We start from the raw sequence: 22,454 nt of genomic DNA, 5'->3' as shown, positions 1-22,454 counted from the left end.
GATTTATCAAAGCGGGAAACTTTGATCGTAAATACCTTTACAGGGCGGTCGTCTTTTCTCTCTCGAGAGGGGCATTGTGTACCATGTCGGTTCGCAGTGTGTGTGTTGTGTTGAGCATAGAACCAAGGAGGTGTAAATATTTAAGGCAGGTTAAGATGACGGTCCGACACACGGAGGGGACAAGCTAAGATTTTACCACAGGGACTGCATTAAGAGGAAGACTTTAAATCACGACGCAGAATACATTAATAACAACAATTGAAAATGGGAAATTACAAGCGTACATGTTTATTTACTGCATATTCACAGGGCGTGGCGTAATGAATGGATAACCTTACACCTATGTATTGGGGCGTTAAAATTTTATATTAGAAACAATGTTCCTAATTTCAGAGAGTACTCCATATTAGGATTGCCCAGATATCCCATATTAGGAACAAGATCAGTAAAAACAAATATGTTTACAGAAAAAAAATCTACTCGAATTTAACTTCGAAACATTGTGAAAACATAAAATTTAGATTTTAATATTGTCGATCAGTAAAAGATTGAAAATTTCGAGTAGAAAAAAAAAATTAAAAATAATAAAGTGAAACTTACGTAAATATTAAATCGGAAAGGCACAAAAACATAATCATTGTCTCTGACGCTTGTAGTCTGTATGGCATCCGGGCGTGTACTAACATGTTTTGTTCGGTCGGTGGAGAAGTGTGCACGCTGGGTAATAGAGGACGTTCTTGCTTAGTTTTTGAGAAACTTAATTTATTTTCGGCGAAAGAAAATTAATTCTACAATTATTTTTAACATTGGTAAGTTTTGTTTATTATAGAATGAACAAATAGTAGAAATTATATGAATATTGGGAGAAAAAATATACCCCAGGGATACAATATTAATATTGATAATTTAAATATGAATTCTGTTTAAGAAAAAAAATATCTCGGGGTTTACTTGGATAGATATTTGAATTTCAAAACACATTCTCAATATGTAATAAAAAAAAATAAAAAAAAATATGGGAAGATTGCGAAATGTAATAGATGTAAAGAGCAGTGTTCTAATATATAAAACAATCATATGTCCACGCATAAATTACTGTTCTTCTAATCTTTATTTATGTAATGAAGGAGAAATTAAAAAAATACAAATTCTTCAAAATAAGGCGATGAGGATTATACTCAAAAGAAATATTTATTCAAATGTAGAAAGAATGCGTAAAGAAATTGGCTTGCTCACAGCAAAGCAGCAAATTAAATATAATGTAGCAATTTTTATAAATAAAATAATTAAGGCAATGAACAAAATAAGAACAATTATAAAATTTTACCAACAATATGAAACAAGGGATAAAAAAAAAGATAAGATTACCAAGGAGGAGAAAAACAGAATCTCAAAACTAATTGTACAAGGGATTGAAGCTGTGCAATGAGTTACCTGAAGAAACAAAGAAGATAGAAAAGACCGAAATATTTAAAATTAATTTGAAAAAAATTTGATTAAAAAAATTGTAATGTTATTTTTTTAATTTTTTTTTATTTTATTATTTTTTCACGCCCATAAGGCTTTTACATACATGAAAGTTTTACAAAATATAAGTATATAAACAACATTAAATTTAAAAAATACAATATAAAGCAACAAAAGATAGAACAGTGTTATGAAGTAAAGTTGGTATAAAAAAAGAAGATGAGTATATAAACAACATAGATTTAAAAAAAAAACACAATATAAAGAAATAAAATAAAAGAACAAAATAAAGGAACAGTGTTAAGAAGTATAGTTGGTATAAAAATAAAAAGATGAGTGTATTAACAACATAAATTTAAAAAAAATACAATATACTGTAATAAAATATAGAACTGTGTTTAAAAGTTAAGTTGGTTTTAAAAAAATTAAAGCAATATTTATATATTTCTATTTTTTAATAAGCTAAAGAAATACAATTAAAGGTTTAAAGCAGCTAGGTACATAATGTTATAAAATACAATATGAACAGAATATTAAGTTCTATTTGATAAGGAACATATACATTGATATTTAAAATTTACAAGACTCACGCTAAAGACATCGATGTTGTTAGCATATTGGTTCGCGAGTACATGCATCCGCATTACTGGCGAATTCGCGCTGTAATTGGTCGATGATGGACCGCAGTAGAACAAAGTATTACATCGGGTAACTCGACCAGGCACTCGCACATTAATCAAATTGATAAGTTCACAACAATCGAACATCGACATTATTATTTTAAACAAAAAAAGCAAGTCATTTAATTTTCGTCTGTTTTCTAGTGTTTGGATGTTTAAATAATCATTTAAGTATGAGTAATGTATGTATTCAATCGGTATACTTATTTTAAAATTGATAAAACGCAAAAATGTATGCTGAACTCTTTCGATGTCCTTAACATGAACCCTGTAATGCGGTGACCATATAACTGAGTTATACTCGAGTTGACTTCGCACTAGGGCAATAAACAATGTTTTCATTATGTTTATAGACTCAAAATCCCGTATCGTTCGCAGCAAAAATCCCAAGGTTCTCATGCTCTTATTTGTAATGTTTTGTATATGTTTAATAAAACTCAGTTCTTCGTCAAAAAGAATACCTAAGTCTGTCAGTTATTAAAAGTATTAAGATGTTATGAACTAACTTAACAAATGATAAATAAATAAAAAAGATAGAATTTTATAGTTAAAAGTCTTTAATTTTTATTTTAAAACAGGTGTCTAGTGTCTAGTCGATTACCCTCTGTGCTTATTTTACAGTACCAGTTATGGAAGGCAGTGTATTGTATGATGTTTATGTATATGTACATATATTTATATACAGGTTTTACACCAAAGGGTAGGTTCGTGTAATCCCTTTAACGAGCTCACAGCCGCAGTGTCATAATTTCAATTTCCTGCAGCTCCGTGTAATTTGGTGTACTTAAAAGAAAATCCACCCTTTCACTGGCTCGAATGATCAAAAGCCCCCCCGCTTGGGGACGCGAGTTGGGCCCTAAAGTTGCGCGAGCTGCGTAATAATATGTTCGAGTGACTAAATTTATTGTAGTATTGAGGATCCACTGCTATTGACAGCTGTTATTTATCGGTACACTTTATTTACGCATGACTCCATTTTAATACTGTTTCCGATTCACAATACGTGCGTTACTTACTGATACTCGGAAATATAGTACAATGATAAGGTTTGAAAATTTATCTTTGTTTGGTTGGCCAAAGGGATTTATAGAACGAACGTTAAATAGCATGGAAAAACAGTAGGTACAGGTGAAGAAAGACAAAACTAATTATTTATTTTTTATAATAATTTTTTGTTTTTTTTACAATATACATAAGACAAGGACTGGATTCAACTCCCTGGGGAGCTGTTTATATTAACATATTACGACAGCGAAGAAGAACATTTAAGAGAAGGTAATATAGAAGTCTAGGCATCTACAGGGCGTATGACCTGTCAATGGCTGGTTTATGTAGCCACTTTACACACTGTTTAACATTCACCATTCTGCCTATATTTAAACATCTATATTCCTTCAATTCTTTCATCCAAATTTTCTGTTGTAATATGTTAATATAAACAGATCCTCAGGGAGTTAAATCCAGTCCTTGTTTACAAAAATTTGGACAAACTCAAAATATTGTTGATAAATCCACCTGGTCCATGAAGAAGTATAGAAATTGAAAAAAAACATTTTCAGGCGTTGCCTAGTATGTAGGTGAAATAATTCAATTAGATGAATCTCACACGCATAAATAAAGGTTTCAGCTCTTTAACTTCACAAACATCAACAGATGAAAGAATTGAAGGAATATAGATGTTTAAATGTGGGCAAATGTAAAGTGGCCACTTAAACCAGTCATTGACAGGTCATAAGCCCTGTAGATGCCTAGACTTCTATATTACCTTATCTTAAATGTTCTTCATCTCTGTTGTAATATGTTAATATACATAAGAGGTAAAACAGAGTATTAAAAAAAAAAGCATTATAACATAGCAAAGATATACATATTAACGGTAAGAAAACTGAACAAAAATCTCACAAAAGCATGGCCTGTTCGTGGGTATAAAAAAAATATTTTTGAATTTTTGCTCCTATAATAAATAGACAGGGATAATACTTTTTATAAAATAAGAAAGAGAAAAGAAAATATTCTGTAAACATTGGAAGGTACATTTTTTTTATAGATATTAAAAAAGTAAATAAAATTAGAAAAAAAACATTTATTTATTCCTTTTTATTAATAGGCAACAAAATATATCATAGAAGAAAAAAAAACTTCAGTTTGAATCCAGAATAGTGCGCGTTATTTAAAAGAAGGATAATTTGGGATTTACGTAAAAAAAGAATTAAAAATTTTTGGGCCTATAAAATATGCATGTCTGTGCTGGCCTCGTTTTAAAATGTGGTATTTTTAGCACACGATTACTTCTTAAACTTGATATTTGTCTTTAAATTACTTGTACATAAATTTTGGTTCGTAAATATATATTTTAAACGTTAAAAAATAAATTTGTCTTATTTCCAAAAGTTTAGCGTCTAGCAACAATTGGTGACGTATTTCAAATTTCAACATGAATTTTTAAATCCTTTTAGACTTCATACATAATCTGATGATTCTTTAGCCATGATATTTAAAACCAGGTACATAAAAAAGGTTAATAGTTGTCAATTTTCGCATAAACAAACAAAATAGTTTACATGAAAAACGTTAGATTATAATTATTTTTACATTGAAAATCAACTCAAGAGCGCTGAACAAAACAAAAATATATCTCAGTACGTCTTGCAGCTGCAGAGCAGAAGTTTTTTGATCATAACTAATGAAAATAAGCTTTTCCCGGTTGTTATGGTGTCCTCGAATAAAATAAGGTAATCAGTACCCGTATTACAATGGGAAGTTTAGGGAATTCACGGTGAAAGACAATTTTGATGAATAGATATTTAAACATTTTTTCGGACAATCTTTTGAAAAATAATGCCTCCCCGACTCTGTGCAAAAAAGACGACTACGTTAAACTGATTATGCCTACAAAAATCGGCAATATCGACGTTTTGCTGTCTCATTTTCCCCACCTCAAAACTGAACCGATTTTGATGTTCTTTTTTAAAGAAAATCAACGTAAAATTTTCTGTGTCGGTATTTTTTGTGTATTCCAAACATATTTATCATAATTGTGTACCATATGTCTGTAGATGACAGATTCAACTGGTCGCTTTAAGAGTTTTTGGATGGTCCTAGTTCCCATAAGAAACAACTTATCAACAGCAAAAAAAACAACATGAACAAGATAAATGGTAAATATTTATAGTAAGGAAAAAAAATCACTGAGTGCCATAATCCAGGAAGAAAATACAGCAATACGTTTGTATGAAAAAAAGTGAGACCGCGTTAACTGAGTTATCTTAAATTGTATATAATAGATTAGAAATTTATGAACGAAGATGTACATTAGAGTCCAGAATGTCAAATAGTTGTTTTTTTTTTATACTCCAAAATTTTACTTATTTTTCACCTGTGGTGCATAATTATTCCATATCTACACATGTAAATGGAAATTATGATAAAAAAAAATATATGCCATTATAATGTGATAAATTCAAAATTATACACGTTGCTAAATGACGTACTTATTGCCTCTACCAATTTCTTATAGTCTGACCAAACAAATAAAAATAATAAAATTAAATTTAAAAATAGGGCCCTATTTTAATAAATGTTTTTTTTGTCAAAGTGATTTTTAATTTACTATTATTTTTTGTGTTCTGAAAAAGGCTTTTTTCCTGCATACCAAAATATTCCGGTCTTGATTTTACAATAAGTCAAAGTTCCATTATATAAATACTCTGAAAATGCATGGACATGTAAAGCTGGCGCCGTTTTCCCGAATCAACAATTTGCCAATTATTTTTTATGTTTGTATACATCTACTTATTATAAATATGACAGAGACCCGTGTTAATCAAATATTTTTTATTTTGCCTAAAACGACGCGGATGTGAAATAATAATTAAATTGGTTCTGGCTTGAAACAAGCGCGAAATTTTATTGGTCTTGGAAAGGCAAAATACGAAATTCCTCGAGGGATATCCGATGTTTCATTCATTTGAAATTGGCCCAAATTAAAGAATTGCGGCACGATGCGGCGAATTAATTTAATAATATAAAGAGAACTAGAATACCGGCTTTTTGTTCCGACTGGGTTCATATATAATGCATCTACCGACATCTGGTGCTTGGAATAAATACGACGCTTCGAAGAAAATTTCATTTCCTTTGCCATCGAGTTCCTAGCCCTCGCAAGATCAACTTAAAAATATCGATAGAGAAGTTTGATCAAATTTGAGAAACGAATCACGTAAAATGTCGAGATTTTCATGGATTCTTATGAATATCTCTTTGTCTTATACACATTGAGCGTAATATTACAGGATTTGTGAATATATCACATGCATTGCAAACGTGTTAAAATGGCGTTATTTATGGTATATTTTGGGTACTTACGCATATTGCTTTTATTTAAATAAAATAAATTTGGAGTTCAAAATATGTACTTGTTTTCAAGAAGCAAAATAAATAAGTAGACTATTATATGACACTCGAAATATGTATTTAGGATAATATAAAAAAATATCAATAAATTTTTAAAAAGTTATTAAAGGCAAAAAAAACTACATATAATATTTATACTTTAAAGGATAAACCACGGGGAGTTACATTGAACGCAGTGTTCAGGAAATAGGATTTTGCGATTTCCCAAAACATCAAAACTTTTGATCCAAAATAGATCGTTTCAACCCATAAAATACTTCAAATGTAAAAAAATGATTTTTTAAATAATAATAATACATATTAAAAAAGCATATCCAGGACCACTGATGTTTTGTGCATAAAAACAAAGTGGACTTCTTATTTTCATTTCACCTTAAAAAAACATTTTTATGACGAAAGTGCACACTGGTGTTTTATTAACTCACAATATGGCTTATTGCGGTAATTTCTGCATGTTTAACTTCAGACAGCAAAAAACGGACTTTCGTGTTTTATCATTGGAGTGACATATCACACAAACGAGCGGATGCGACAAATAAAATAAAAATGCCTTCAACAACAATCATAAAACCTTTAAAATTAATCATGTATTCCCAAAAAAGTTTTAGATAATATATTTGCATTTGAAATTAATTTAAGTAAAGAGACAAACCAGATAAATCGTTATGTTTGGGAATTCCTCGACTTTCAAGTTCTCCGCTCAAAGTGAGTTTTCAATATCTCTCAAGATATCTCTTGATGTGTTTTGACTTATTTATGAAGATAATGACGGGTATAGAAGAGAGAATAGTCAGGTTTCTCATTAATCCTAAGTCTAGAGGATTTTACGAGAGTAAAATCATATATTGTAGCCACAAAGATACACAAAACAATGCTTTTAATTAGTCGTCTGATGGATTCGACAACTTAATTTATTTTCGTGTCTTTGTTCAATTTAATTTGGCCGAATTTCCGAAAAAAACACTCGCACAAAGGAAATGATTCTGGAATACTCACAGAAATCGTGTTAGGCGTTTTACTGGCGAAATAAAACAAATTGTCTCTACACCTCCTTCCTAAATTGAATCGTAAAAAATCGATCTCATTAAATTAGATCTACTAGGGTAGAGTATTGTTCTCACTCGGCTATGTTTAAATATTTACAATTCTCACTTAAATTGTGTAAAGTCTATTCTTACTTAGTAACACACTTTACTATACACCGAGGAAACAAATACCTTCCACGTAAATATATTGAAGGCCTACATTTTTCAGATCGCAATGGTCAGAAGAGAATTGAAGCGAATATTTTTAACACATTTTTAATTATAAATTTGTTTGTAAATTTATTTTAGTTTCATGAAAAAAGTATCTGTCGAAGTAAGGTGTAATTTAACCGTAAAGTATTTTTTATTCAGAGAAAGCATAAAATACATACTATATCAAATATTAAAACAATTTTCTTTAATTGAATACAATATATTAAAAATTATTTAACATCTACTCATTTATTTCAAGTTCAAATGTATTTACAGTTGGGTTAGGTTAGATTAGGTTATTAACGTTATTTATAAAATCTTTGCTACAACATGTAAATTTCGATAAATTGCCATTCGTCAAAACAGCCCAGAAAAACACTGTCAGTATAATATGTAATCAAAAAAATATCAGCGAAGTTTAATATTTATAAATAACTGCGGTCATATATTTTGATAGGATTGTTTATTGAATATTGTTACTAAAAATTGGGAGGTTAAATGAAAAACTACGCAAATCAAATATGTTTTTTTTTTAAAGCACATGCATTCTCAAAACGTAATTTTTAAAATTATTATTGGGGAAAAACAACGTCATAACTATGTACATAATATTGACGAGTTAGTTACTACAAATTTTGAAAAATAAGATGTGTTTATAAACGGCATCAGATATTTTTTTTTCATAAAGTAAATATTTCATATTTTATAAATGCGAAAAATAATATTTTATAATATTCAACTCGCAACTTTCTTTTAATTGTTGATTTGGGATGAGCATTTAACTTTAACGGTGGAATATCTCACAACTACTAAAATGTGGTCACCTACCTGTGCCGGAAACCCGATGATATAAGGGAATATTTTCTAAAATTGTGTTTTTTTACACTGCGCGCAGGTTGGAGCAATATTTTGACATAAGTTTAGCACTAGCTAACGTTAGCTAACGTTAGCTGCGGCATTTGCTATTAGGATTGAAGAATATATATCTCGGATTAAATGAAACAATTTTTGAAAATTCTTTTCCCGCATTCATCATCCTAATTTAAAAAAAAAGTATATCCCCTATGTTTCGCTCGCAACAATTTCACAGACTTTTAGCAACAGAGAGTAATCAATAAATAAAAAATAACAGCTGCTTTCTAATGCTGCAATAGATTCCGTGAGATTTTAGCTGCATTCCGAGAGCCAAGAGATTAAAAAAAGTAATGGCATATTTCCGGGAGAGTTGGCAATTCTAGTCATTAGCCTTTGTAGGATTGTTTGCTTGTTTATAATACATTCACATGTATCGTTTCAATCCACCCATCAATTAAACATTATCTCTTCGTTTTATTTATTTAGTTTCTACTCGCAGGTTGCAAAAGGAAATCGAGTTAAAATTAGTCGGCCTCATAGTGTACTAGTTAGTGTGTTTACCTGCCATCAAATAAATAAATTATAATATTACAAAAATCAACTCACCCTGTGTTATTTCATCGGGACGGGTTGATTTTTACTGTGGTGTAAAAATGGCCTTTAGCTGAAAGTTTCTTATAGCCGCAGGGGTATCAAACGTTTTGCGGGAGAAAATAATTCCGCATTAATTGCTTGGCTTTTATTTTTAGGAGAAATATTGGAATGATTTGCAGCAGTTCCCCACCATTGCCAGTACAGTTCAGAGTACAGTGCAGTATAGCACAGTACAGTACAGTATAGCTAGGATCTAGGTATATAAACAGTGAATAGAGGACAGAACCGCAGCGGGTTGCCGCAAATGAAAATAAACGGACGGGACACGACCCCTTACACTTTACTTCTGGAAAATTGTTTGCCCTGATTCGACAGGGGTGCATTACTTATATCATAATTGAGTTGCATTTTTTTCAACAGTTCAAGACTTAACTTTTGGTGGTGCATCTGGCCTTCAGTTGGGAGTATACCTTATGTGTTGCTGGATAATAAGTCATAAGGACTTATCGCATGAGGTCATATCATACATGGTACTAATGGTAAAAGTGATTGTTGAAATAATTAAAAATAGGACACAAAATGCCGAACGCTCTCAAAGTGGAACGGAAGGTCTGTTGATGCCTGTCAATAGTTCGGCTTCTTTTGTATGAGTTTTTACCACCAGATCCTCACACTGTAGTCAGAGAAATTAGAAGGAACATACCTTTTGCAGTTATTATTAGTCTTGTACATGATAAACAAGGTAAAAAATAGGCAACCCCTTTATTAAAAAAAAAAAAAAATGCCTTGCTGGATTCCTGCATTGTTCCTACACGAACAGTTATTTCTCTTCTTATTCTTCTTCGGCCTTGTTCTCTCCACTGCTGGACAAAGACCATTTCCAAAAGTCTCCATTTTTTCCTATGACCTGATTTTATCATTTATGTTTTACCGGGTATCGAGGCAATGCCACCGACCCATCTTTTTGTGGACTTCTAACACTTCTTTTGTTTGCCCATGGTCTCCATTTTATTATTCTCATTTTACCTTGTCTTGCCCATTGTCATTTTGTTTTTCTTGCACGATCCATAATATCTACGACTCATATTTCTTCATTTCATATTCTGTCTCTTAGCACGAGCATCAAACACCGTGCATCTGTTTTTCCATGGATCGTTGCATGCATATAAGTTTCTGTCACTTCTTTGTCACAGACATGGTTTTTAGTCCGTAGGCTGTCACCGGTAATTTACACGATTCATAAACTTGTCTTTTTAAGCATACTCGGACTTGTTTATTTACAAAAATATACTTTAGCTTGCTGAAAGCAGACCAACACAGCCCCATTCTTCTTGGGAACTCCTCTGTCTGGTTTTATATTTGTAGAGTTTAGAATAGTCCAGAAACTGCATACGCGCATCAAACTGAAAGCGACTAAACTACTCATAAACGAGTTGAGAAAAGTTGAATTATTTTGTCATCTGTCAGATTGTCAAAGAAAACAAAACGAACTTTATATATTTAAAAATGCACTTTTTGCACCGTTATTCCCACTGCAATATATGTATGTCCTATATGAATGTATAGTATACCTATATATTTTATACTAATGTGTAAAGATGATTTTTTCATAATTTTAATTTTATTTTTATTTTTCTTCTTCATTTTTTTTTACTTTTGTGTAAAATACATGTCTGTCTTTATATGTATATGTAAAAGCCCACAAGACGTTTAAATAAATAAATAAATTTGTGTGATGATAATATTGTTCGGGATCTGGCAACATTACACGAAAGTGAGGCAAAGTGGAGGGCGATTGATGGTTTTTTGGATACAGTTTAATGTATTTAAATATGATTCTACGCTTCTTCTGTATCTAATATTAATTATATGGTTATACCTAAAAACTCTTATCTCAATGTCTGTGAGATATAGGGGATCTAGCAATTATCAACTAAATCTCACAAGATTATCAGTTTTGTAAAGGAGAAAGTTAATGATATATTTCTTAGCCGTTGTGGTTTCAGTCTGGACTTGTACGGCCCAAGCAAGATTGGAGCCCTAACTAACGGGGCTCGGGTCACAGGGACCTAAATCTTGCAGTCGGATCGGGCACCTCTAGGATATGCTTGTCCGGCACTGCTTATTGCGGTTTTAATTACAAGCTGTGGGATCATCTGACCGCATTTTCATTTCCTGCGATCAAAGACTTTTCTCAAAACCTCACACAGTTATTTGATTGTTTTACATTATTAAATGATTAACATAATTTTAATTTTATAACAATCCAAAGCGGTTTGTGGTCGGCTTAGATCTAAAAACATAGATTCAGTTCCGCACTCCGGCAAAAATTTGTTTGTATTTTACAACATGATTGGTATGTTTTAAATTAAGTTAAAAATTCCGGAGAGATTAATTATAATATTGACATGGAACGTAAGTTTGCTGTCTCAATTGAAAAATATTAAATAATAAAAAAAGTTTTTCGTAACTGGTTGCGCGAGTGGTTGGTGGGATTGAGTGGCTTGTGGCTGGATGGATCGTCAGAGGATAAAGGTCCACCTATCCTACCCATCCTGTGATCACCCAACTATCAATGTTTGTTATTCTCCTCGTCTCTATGGCCATGGGTAGCTACGGTTGCTATGGGAACAGTTTTTTATATCCATAGCAACCAACATCAACAATTACACATTTTTTATCTTCTTGATAATTTCTGCCAACTACCGCATGTTCATAATTTTATCTGCCCGCATCTGCTCGTCCTTTAATCATCTGCCCGCATCTGAACATTTTTACATTTTCTGACCGCCGCTCCGCCACATTCATCTTTATATTTTGCAAATAACTACAGTGAAAGTGCCGTGTTCACCAAAAAAGGAAAAAAAAATACCCAGAAGCCAGGGCTTGGTGATATCATCCGGATTCCTGTCCCCGATTCCCTTTCCCGTCTTCCTAAAGGTAGGGTTTTTGTTTGCTGTAGTTTGTTTGTCCGCATACTGTTCTTTTCCACATCTGCCATCATCGCGCGAACGCACCTTTTTCTTTCCCCGCAAAAATTAACACAGATCAACGATTTAGTCAAATAATATCTACGCAAATTATAATCGCCACCCCAGTAACTGATATAATATAAAGTAATATCATGTAGAATTCTTAGTTAATATTGTTAATATTTAAAGCATTAACTTTGTTGTCAAACATTTACTTAAATGTTATTATATGTTTGTATATAACCACTACAAATGCCCTAATCAGTGCATGTGTTTATAAAAATAAATAAATAAATAACAGTTTTTTAACAAAAATTACTATTTCTTTATCTATTACATACATACTAAGGTAAAAGATTTCTCTAGATTATGTATAGTCTGCCTAACTAGGTACAACCTGTTTTAAGGCAGACATTTTTATGCAAAAATAAACAATAACATGACTACCTACTAGTTAATTTATTATAAAGTTATACTATATATTTACCATTTATTTTTTTATAATGTTTTTAGTAAGTTTTCCAATTTTTCTCTACCTACTTCTAGTAACTATTTTATTGCAAATTTATTTAATTGAATTTGGGTCATGGTTTTGTAATGTTTGGGTAACATATTAAATATTTTAGGGCCCAGAAACCTGAATTTTTTTTTGGCCGAATTCAGAGTTTGTGGTAGACCTCATTACCTATCTTTTATTTTGACTTCTGGTAGTGTAGGAGTGTTCCTTTTGGGATTTGGTAGAATAATTTGCTTTCACAAACATAATTATTCTAGATATTTATAATGGCCTTATTTCTAATATATCGAATTCCTCGAATAATTTGACGCTGGGGCACCTGAAGGACTTTTATAAAATTATTTTAAGAATCGATTTTTGGGCAGATTCGAGAGGTTTTAATATTTATTTTTTGGTGCCTCTCCATCCTATTATGCAAATACATATCGTGTTGGTTTTATATTTTTGTTCAATAACTATGGTGAAGGTGAATAGTGGGTCAAGTCAGTCTGCAAGCATTTGGACATACTCAAACATTGGTGAATAGTGGGTTTTGCATGTTGGTACGTCTCGAAACCGGTCGACATAGAGAAGTCGATAAGTGGTTATGTACAAATATTTAATAACATTTACTTCTTAGTTATTTTATTCTTCCTTCATCCTTAGTAAATTTTCTAAAAAAACATTATATTACTCAGTGTAATTGATTAACAACACATACGAGAACTTCAAAAGTCAGTATTTGTATATTATATTAAATATGATTGAGGATACATCGAATGTAATATAATAAATATATTATATAGTCCAACAGAGCCTTGTCTAAACATCAAAACTAAATTTAAACCTTAAAGGTAGCGTTCGAATAATATTAATAATGCATTATTTTAAAGATTCACGGTCCCTAATCCAGTTTTGGGATAGGGATTAATATTATTTAAGGGACAGAGTAGCCCTAAAATTCAAGACACAAGGTTTGTGCTCCAGCCGAATTAATGTGATATTTTGTAGTTTACCTAACGAGTAAACGTTTAATAAACACATTAAAGTACCCACCTCTTTATAATAAATAATCATTATGGGGGAATTCCCTTTGTTAGGACGATAAGCCGCATTGATTTATTCAAATACTTCGTATTAAGGGTAACATTTTAATACAAGGGTTGAGTTTTAATTTAATAACATATTGCCGTAATCGCATTAATGATACTAAAATAGGGATTGTTACAAAAATCTTAGGATTCAAATTTGATCAAATTAAAGCAGTGATTCATATTTATTTGTAATTCATGAAAGTACCACTGATCAATTATAATGGTTAACCAGATACATTTGAAATAAAGCTAAAATAACAAATGTAAGAGATAAAACAAAAATAATAACATAACTTTGACCAAAAATTCAATGACGCCAAGACAAGATCTGGACTATTTATTAAGTGATCGTATAAATTGCGATAAACTTAAACCAGAGAAGTCCAGGCTTGTTTTTTTTTTCTATTTATAAAGTCTTACTGAATTGCAAGACAGCAATTTGTCAGTAGGTGCTAATAACTATGATCTTATTTGTTTAATATACATTTTATCTTAATTCTATAGCTTCCAAAAATCTTAATAATTTGAAAAAATATATACTCATGTACATCGAATTTACATAGCTACAAGATAGTGAATTAAAAACAAAAATAGTCAAAAGAAGGAAATAAAATCAAATACAAAAAAAACGCACTACAGAAATTCACGTTCCAAAAGCCAGATCCTTGGCATACGTCTCTCTCTTGCGTCTTATATTTATATTTTATGCTTTAAATTTTTAATGGAAGCATGATACATTTTTTTATCGAATTATTTAATGAATTTTGGAAGAATTAACCTGTTTATACTAGTAAACATAGTATTACGTATATGCTCCGATATATTTGTATATTTAAATAGAGACGCATGCTAAACAACTAGCTTATACCGTAATAATAAAACCATTATAATTAACAAATAAATTTAAAAACATTGGTATAAAAAATAAATGTTAAATACAATTAAGTAGTTACCTCTTTAATAGGACTCAAAATACAAAAATAGAAAATGAAATTAGCTCTCAAAGAGAACAAAAACATGGTATTCCACAAGGGACAAATCTGGGTCCACTGTTACATCTTATATAAATGAACTATTGTGATCTTAAAGTAGAAGAAGAAATATTATCATATGCTGATGACACTGCTATTATTGTTTATGATAAAACGTAGGAGTCAACCTTTAATGACCCTACAAAAAGTACAACGATAGGTAATAACTGGCTTGAAACAAATTTACTTAGTTTAAATTAAGAAAAAAACACGTATTTGCCTTTTCAAACCTCAAACAAATGTAGCCCTTCACAGAATTTTTCAATTAAAATTTATGATTTAAAATATAATGTAGATATTTGTAATAAGTGTTACAAAATAAGTTTAGGGGAAAGTTATAAATATTTGGGTATATACATAGATTAAAGGCTAAAATGGGAAAAACATACAGCGAAACTAACAGATAAACTCAGATATTTATCTTATGTTTTCTAAAAACTGAAAAATATCTGAACCAAAGTAAAATTAAAAATGGTATATTACGCTTCAAACCAGACTTCAATAACATATAGTATAATAGGGTGGGGAGGAATCTTAGACGCGCATAGTCGCTCAATAGAAATTGCACAGAAAAAATATAATTAAAATAATGTACAAAAAACATAAACTATTTCCTAGTAATAAATTATACGTAGAGAGTGGACTCCTGAGTTTTAGAAAATTATATTGATTTCAGTGCCTGAAATATGCTTACTTGAATAGGGAATTGTTTAGTAATAATTTATATCGTATTAGTAATAGATCTGATAGTGTACTGTCAGTTTCAGGATGCAGAACTAAGTTCGCACAGAGGCACTCCTTACATGTTGGTCGAAGATCCTTCAATCTTTTAACCAAGGAACTACAAAACATTTAATCACTGGTACAGTTTAAAGTAGGATTGAGGTCTTGGATTAGCATGGAAGGAGCAGATAGACACATTCTTTGAAAAAAAAATAATTTAAAATAAATGCATACTGCAAAAAAATCATATTTTCGTAATTTCAGCATATGTTAACTTAGTTTTTCTTTTATTTTTCTTTTCTTTTATTTTTCTTTTCTTCTCTTTTCATGATAATGTCAAAACATATGTATATATACTTTTATATAAACTTTTTAATAATTAAAAAAGGAATGGCCCACGCTCAGACGCCGTAGTCTTTGTGAGAATTTATTCCAATTCATGTTATAGCTTAATTTTAAGATGTATTTTTCTAAAGTGCAATTTTTGGACTGCCAAGGTACTGCAGTGCGTCCGAAATGTTTACAACTCGACGGGTAAACTGCTCTACTTCGCCAAGGAGCCTGGAGCCTATGGAAAGCTCCAACAACACGCTTCTCCGAGCCACTGCAGGGTTAATCCATTCACTCTTGATCGAGAGATGGCTGTAAATGATGAGACCGCCGTAAGGACATAATATAAGATAATATATTTTAATTTTAAATTATTTTCAGGCGTTGCCTAGTATGTGAAATAGTTCTATCAGATGAATCTATTCACAACAATAAAAGTTTCAGCTTTTTAACTTCACCAAAATCAACAGATGCGAGAATTGAAGAAATATTAATGTTCAAACATAGGAAAAATGGGAAAATGTTACACAATGTGTAAAGTGGCTACCTAAACCAGCCAATGAAAGGTCCTAAACCCTGTAAATGCCTAGACTTCCATATTCCCTTGTCGTAAATTTTCTCCATCCCAGTTGTAATTTGTTGTTCCTTTTATGTTTGAAAGTGTATTAATGTTTAAAGTGAATTTTACCCCCGCTCCGATGGGAAAGATAAATCTCGGTGATGTAAATTACCTTGTCATCTGCAGGGGAGTCATTGGATTTGTTTGAACTGTTTGTGGTAAATAGACTGATAACACTCGAACTGGAATTACAGTCACAAATGACATGTATCTTAATTTAACATTCCTTTAATTTTTTAAACGAATGTCCCAATCAAATCAATCGATTCTATATATGGAAACTTTGAAAAAAAAATCCTCATCATTACATACCTGCTTTCTAGTCGGAGCATCTCTTCAAGCTTTTGGTTAATAATTTGTAAATATGTATTTTAACTATTGCTTTGATGCTACTTCGTTCAAATTCCATATTTTCGAACCATAAGACGCACTTTTTCCTCTGAAAACTCTATAACAAATAGGGGTGCGTCGTATGGTCCGATGCGTTTTATTGTCCGCAAAATACGGTACCTATTCATTAAACTGCTCTGCCCCTCCTTATACTCTTAATGACTGATGCGCTATAATGTTAATTATGCTGTAGAGTATATTGAATATTTCTTTTCTAATTATTATCATGAATTCCAAAACTATTTAGACATGACAGGTGTTATGTAAATTAAGGCTATGTAAGGTGGGTAAAAACGTGAAACAGATTTTTAGTAAATTAAAACGACAATTCGTAAAAACATGATATGAATCCGCTGATTTTAAGAACGCCGTACAAGAGGGTTTGGGATGTAAACGCCAAAATTTACGTAGGTACTTCTTCTCATTGCCGAAATCGTTTGAAAGACCGTGGGTCTTCCTAACGGTTCCTCTCATACAAAAAGCAATGTTTTTTTTGTCTATAAACGAGTAACTCCTTTGAAACTTTCAAATTCACATATCGCGATTTTATTTAATTAAACATACTTTTACACTTCCCCTTTAACTGTGAGTTTGGTAAATTATTGGAGGGCCTTTTTCAGATATTATCATTCATTTTCATGACCATATAGCAAACACAAATGGTAGCAAAAACTGTATTTAATTGTATAACATTAGCCAATATTTGTACTACAGTAATTTCATAAATTTAATAACATCAGGGCCGCGATTATGATAAAAAGCAAGGTCGTCATACCTTTACCATGACGATATAGTTAAAGATAAGTTTTCTCTAGCAATTACGAAGATACACTACCGACCTCCCACCTTCAAGTTTTGGGTAGGTACATCGATATGTAACAAGGGGAAGCGTACGTTACGGTACACAGATCTACGAGCTTAAGTAGCATAGATTTATTATGACGTCATAGTTGAAAATAAATTCTCCTGAGCGATCACAAATATTCACTACCGATTCCCCCACTATCAAGTTTTGATGTAAGTACATTGGTTTGTACCGACGGGATAGTACCCCTCGATACGCATATCTAAGCATTAAACATTTTGTTTCACAGAGCAATTTTTCCTTTGATTACGATTTATTTAAAGTTTTAATCGTTCTGAGATTGGCACTTTTTTTCTTAAAAGCCTTCATACCCAGAGACTTTGGGCTGGACAGTAAAAAAATTACGTCTGATATCCACGGGTGTCAAATCATACGATGCAGCTTAAATTTTGAGAAGAATTGCAATATATATTTATAGTATGTACAGCCACTTGGTCAGACGATATGATACTTTGTCATTATTGACATTTCATTATATATTTCCAAAAGGATTTACAAAAGGAGATTTACAAAAGGAAAGATTTTCTAGTTTTAATGAAATATTTTAGCTAAAACGTCGCCTTTTTGAGCTATCAAAATGTCTCTGAGAAAATATTCAGGTATTTTCTTTATTTAAAAAAAATTATATTAGATTTTAATCAAAGAAAAATAGGTTCTTTTACGCAAATAATATTGTAGGTAATATAAATAAATATTTGGCCCTACTCAATTAAAAATATGGTAGTATTATTTACACTTAATGAACAAAATAATCATTTTAAATACACATGTAAAAATAAAATATATTATTAGAAGTAACATAATATATAAATACATAATAATTAGATAGTTAAAATAATCTTACAGATGGCACTTTTAGTTTATTTTTTAATTTATAAAATTTCATTGATGCATTAAATTACATTGTTAATGAAAAAAATGTATAAATGGTGGTTAGATTTTTTACCGTCATGCACTCTGTAGCTGCAAGACGTGCTGTTATCAAGCGCATATTTGTTATAATTGAAAGAGATCTTAATTGGAAACGGGGAACAAGAATCCCAACCCTCCATGCGCTCTGTAGTTGCAAGACATGCTGTGATATTTATTTATTGTACAGCGCCCTTGAGATAATTTATACAAAAATAGCGCTATATGACTTATCCAACTGTAATAATATAATGATAGTTCATCCAAATTACTTGATTATATTTGTGCAATGATTGGAGGAAAAATTAACAGTTCACAATGGAGTTCTGGTGCCGACCCTGATGTATGGAAGCGAAGTTTGGACTTGAAAAACAGGGATGAAAGTAGGCTGAATATTGTCGAAATGAAATCTCTCTGGCGAATGTCTGGTAAAACTATGTACGATAGATGCATAAATCGAGATCCGTGCATTATGTAAGGCTGAGATAAGCATTGTTTACAAAATCAAGAAAGGAGCTCCGCGTTGGTTTAGACATGTAGAGCGAATGGACAGCGAAGGAACGGCTATAAACATTTACGATGCAATTTTTTATGGATGTAGAAATAGTGGAAGACTGAGAAAGACATGGCATGACCAAATTCAACAAACACTTGAAGATGGACGTGTCAAAAGTCGGAATATTCAGCGCGCGTGCATGAGATGTATGAATGTAAAGAAAGCGAGATTTGAATGAAAAGACAAAATTATATGGCGTTCTATCCTCTCTGCCTACCCTTACGGGGAAACAGCGTGGCGGTTTGTTTGATTGGATCTACGCTCAAATAATTTGATCCCTTTTCGTGTTGCACTAAATAATGCTCTATTTATCTCATAAAGCATTGTGACGAAAGTGAATAAAATTACTTAAAGATGGCAGACTAGTTTACGATATGAAAGGAGATTTAGAAAGTCAGAGGGGAAAAGGAAGAACGCAGACTAAGTTATTCGGGGGCGTAAAGACAAACCCTGCGGCACTCCACTGGTAATACATATTTATGCCTGGGAACTAATTGCCTGGAAACACCTTACGCGCCCGACTCTGTAATTGGAATAGTTCTCCAAGGAGACAAGGAACTGCAGCAAAGACAAAGAATATGGCGCTATTATGCTACCACAATAATTATTATTGCAGAAGACGAGTATTAACCTAATATGAACCCAAATTGCGGTTTGCATAGTAACAACTCTAAACCTTACCACGAGTTTTCCTTTACATTAAATAATATACAAATTAATTGTCTTAGAACATTACGAATGTGTGTTTCTGCAGATGAAAATTTTAATAAATCATAAGACAATGCTCCATGGAAATTTTATTATTCTTCAGTAAAACATACTAAAAACATACTTTAAATGATGCGCCTAAATTAATTAATCTAAAATAATTGATTTACTTTGAAAAAACAATAGCCATTACAGAAAAATACGTTATTTACAAACAAATCAAAATTAAATGCGGATTACAGTTTTTTTCTACACAATCTTAAATACAATGTCAAAAATAATACTTGAGTAATGTAACTGTATAATTCCCACTACTTACGAAAAAAAAAAAACGAAAACCAAAATAATGCTTCTTATTTGCTGCAGTCTTTAAAAAAAACGTTGTCTTCAACGGATTACTTGGAGAAACCCTAGATCAATTTTTTAAAAACAAAATAAAGTACGTGAATATTATTTTTTCAGATCAAGTTGTTCAAATTAAATATATATACCAAGAGTTCTTCTAATGTATAAAATTATACAAAATAGTTTAACTTGCTAAATAGAAATTAAAATAAATAAAAAATATTTTTAAAATACGTAGGTACTAGGTACGCCATAAAAAAATTACGCAGGAAAAAAAAACGTAAACTTGAAAAAAAAATTTCGTTCACGTAAGTTACATAAAATTATAATAATTATTTATAATAAAGGCTCTAGCACCTTTTTTGCATTTGTTTAGGGTACAAAAATGTGTATTTAGGATCCTAGGTATTAAGTACAAATATGTTTTTAAAACGCAATTCGATACACTTAACCTGGACATATAAACGGATTTGAATTATCCGAATGATCCCTACCTCAAATACGGCGCAAATGAAAAACTTAAAGTTAATATAATATCGTTTTTTTATCAAAATCCTACTTTCGAGTGTGTTCTCGAGTTTTATCATACGGCGTCTACGAAAAGTCTCTTAGCCTATCTGTTGACTTTTAAGTTAGGTCCATGTTCCCTAGTTTTAGTATCAACTACCAATGAATTATCAGTAATAGACGTCAAGAACCAGATGCCTTGTAAAGAAAGCGGGCGAGGTTAAGGCCTCCCTAAATATCCGGGGTATGTTGTCTAGTTAGCCGTATTGCACGCGCTTGATAACATTATTAATTAATTTTTCAAATGGTAAAAAAACAAATACACTTTGTGGAACAAACAAAAACAAACACAGGTGTGGAATTACTGTTTTCACAAAAGTACAAGATTAACAAAGAATAATATGGATCTTTTTCATTTAATTATTTGGGCATCTGGTCAAGTGTATAACATGGGAAAATTAGTGGTAATAAATTAAAATTCTTACCTCACAATGCGTTTGGCTTATATCAGTCATGTTGAGTTTGAATAATCGGTCCCTAAAAAGAAGAAATATAGTAGTCAGAAAATGAATTATTTTACAAAATATAAACAGAAGGCACACGAGATATAGCGCACAACCAAAGACTCGGTCATAAAAACTGATAATAATAATAATCACGTTAACATATATTTTATATAAAAATACATAATCACAATACATAAAAACAACGGTCGATCGATCAACAATCGAAACCCAGTTACTGGTAAAAATTTATAAATAAAAGCCAAATAAAACTATATCCGTATTTTTATTATTTCAATTAAAATGTAGTTCCACCAAGAAATGTCAGTAGAAAATCTCATATATTACATAAAAACCTATTAATTAACATATTACAACAGAAATAAAGAACATTTAAGAGAAGGTAATATAGACAGGTCACAAGCCATGTAGATGCCTAGACTTCCTTACCTTCTTTTAAATGTTCTTTATCTCTGTTGTAATATGTTAACATAAACAACTCCCCAGGGAGTTTAATCCAGTCCTTGTCTACAAAAATTTGGACAAACTCAAAACATTGTTGATAAATCCACCTGGTCTATGAAGAAGTATAGAAATTGAAAATATACATTTTTCAGGCGTTGCCCAGTATGTAGGTGAAATAATTCAATTAGATGAATCTCACCCGCATAAATAAAGGTTTCAGCTCTTTAACTTCACAAACATCAACAAATGAAAGAATTGAAGGAATATAGATGTTTAAATATAGGCAGAATGGTGAATGTTACACAGTGTGTAAAGTGGCCACTTAAACCAGCCATTGACAGGTCATAAGCCCTGTAGATGCCTAGACTTCTATATTACCTTATCTTAAATGTTCTTCATCTCTGTTGTAATATGTGAATATACATAAGAGGTAAAAAAGGCAAGTATACCACAGTGTGTTGATTATAACAAAAAAATATTACATTCGGTTAAAAAAATTCAGTGCACTTCTAGTAGCATGCGTCCTGTTAGCACGTCGGTTTCATATTTTTGTGTGACTACTATAATGTTGAAAGTGTAAATGGAAAGTGGGATTTGCATGTTAGCATTTCAAAACAGGTGGACATTAAAACGTCGATAATTGGTTAAACACAAATATTTAGTAACATTTATTGAAGATGTGCGTTTCCAGAAA

The 22,454-nt window shown here is 31.3% G+C and overlaps 1 protein-coding gene across 1 annotated transcript in view; it reads right to left on the bottom strand.

The window, feature by feature from the left end:
- Nucleotides 1-22,454, bottom strand: part of LOC148282013 (semaphorin-2A-like) — a 635,924-nt gene that overhangs the window by 29,713 nt on the left and 583,757 nt on the right. The window contains exon 3 of the mRNA XM_088225727.1: nt 21,278-21,329. Coding sequence (XP_088081853.1) covers nt 21,278-21,329 — 52 coding nt within the window. The remainder of the gene's footprint in view (nt 1-21,277; nt 21,330-22,454) is intronic.

The sequence above is a fragment of the Micrasema longulum genome, unplaced genomic scaffold (genome assembly GCF_059751315.1).
Source record: "Micrasema longulum isolate JH-2025_06_02 unplaced genomic scaffold, ASM5975131v1 h1tg000383l, whole genome shotgun sequence".
In the NCBI taxonomy this organism is placed as follows: Eukaryota; Metazoa; Arthropoda; class Insecta; order Trichoptera; family Brachycentridae; genus Micrasema; species Micrasema longulum.
Note: the sequence above shows the minus strand (reverse complement) of the source record. Positions and strands in the feature narration are given on the sequence as shown.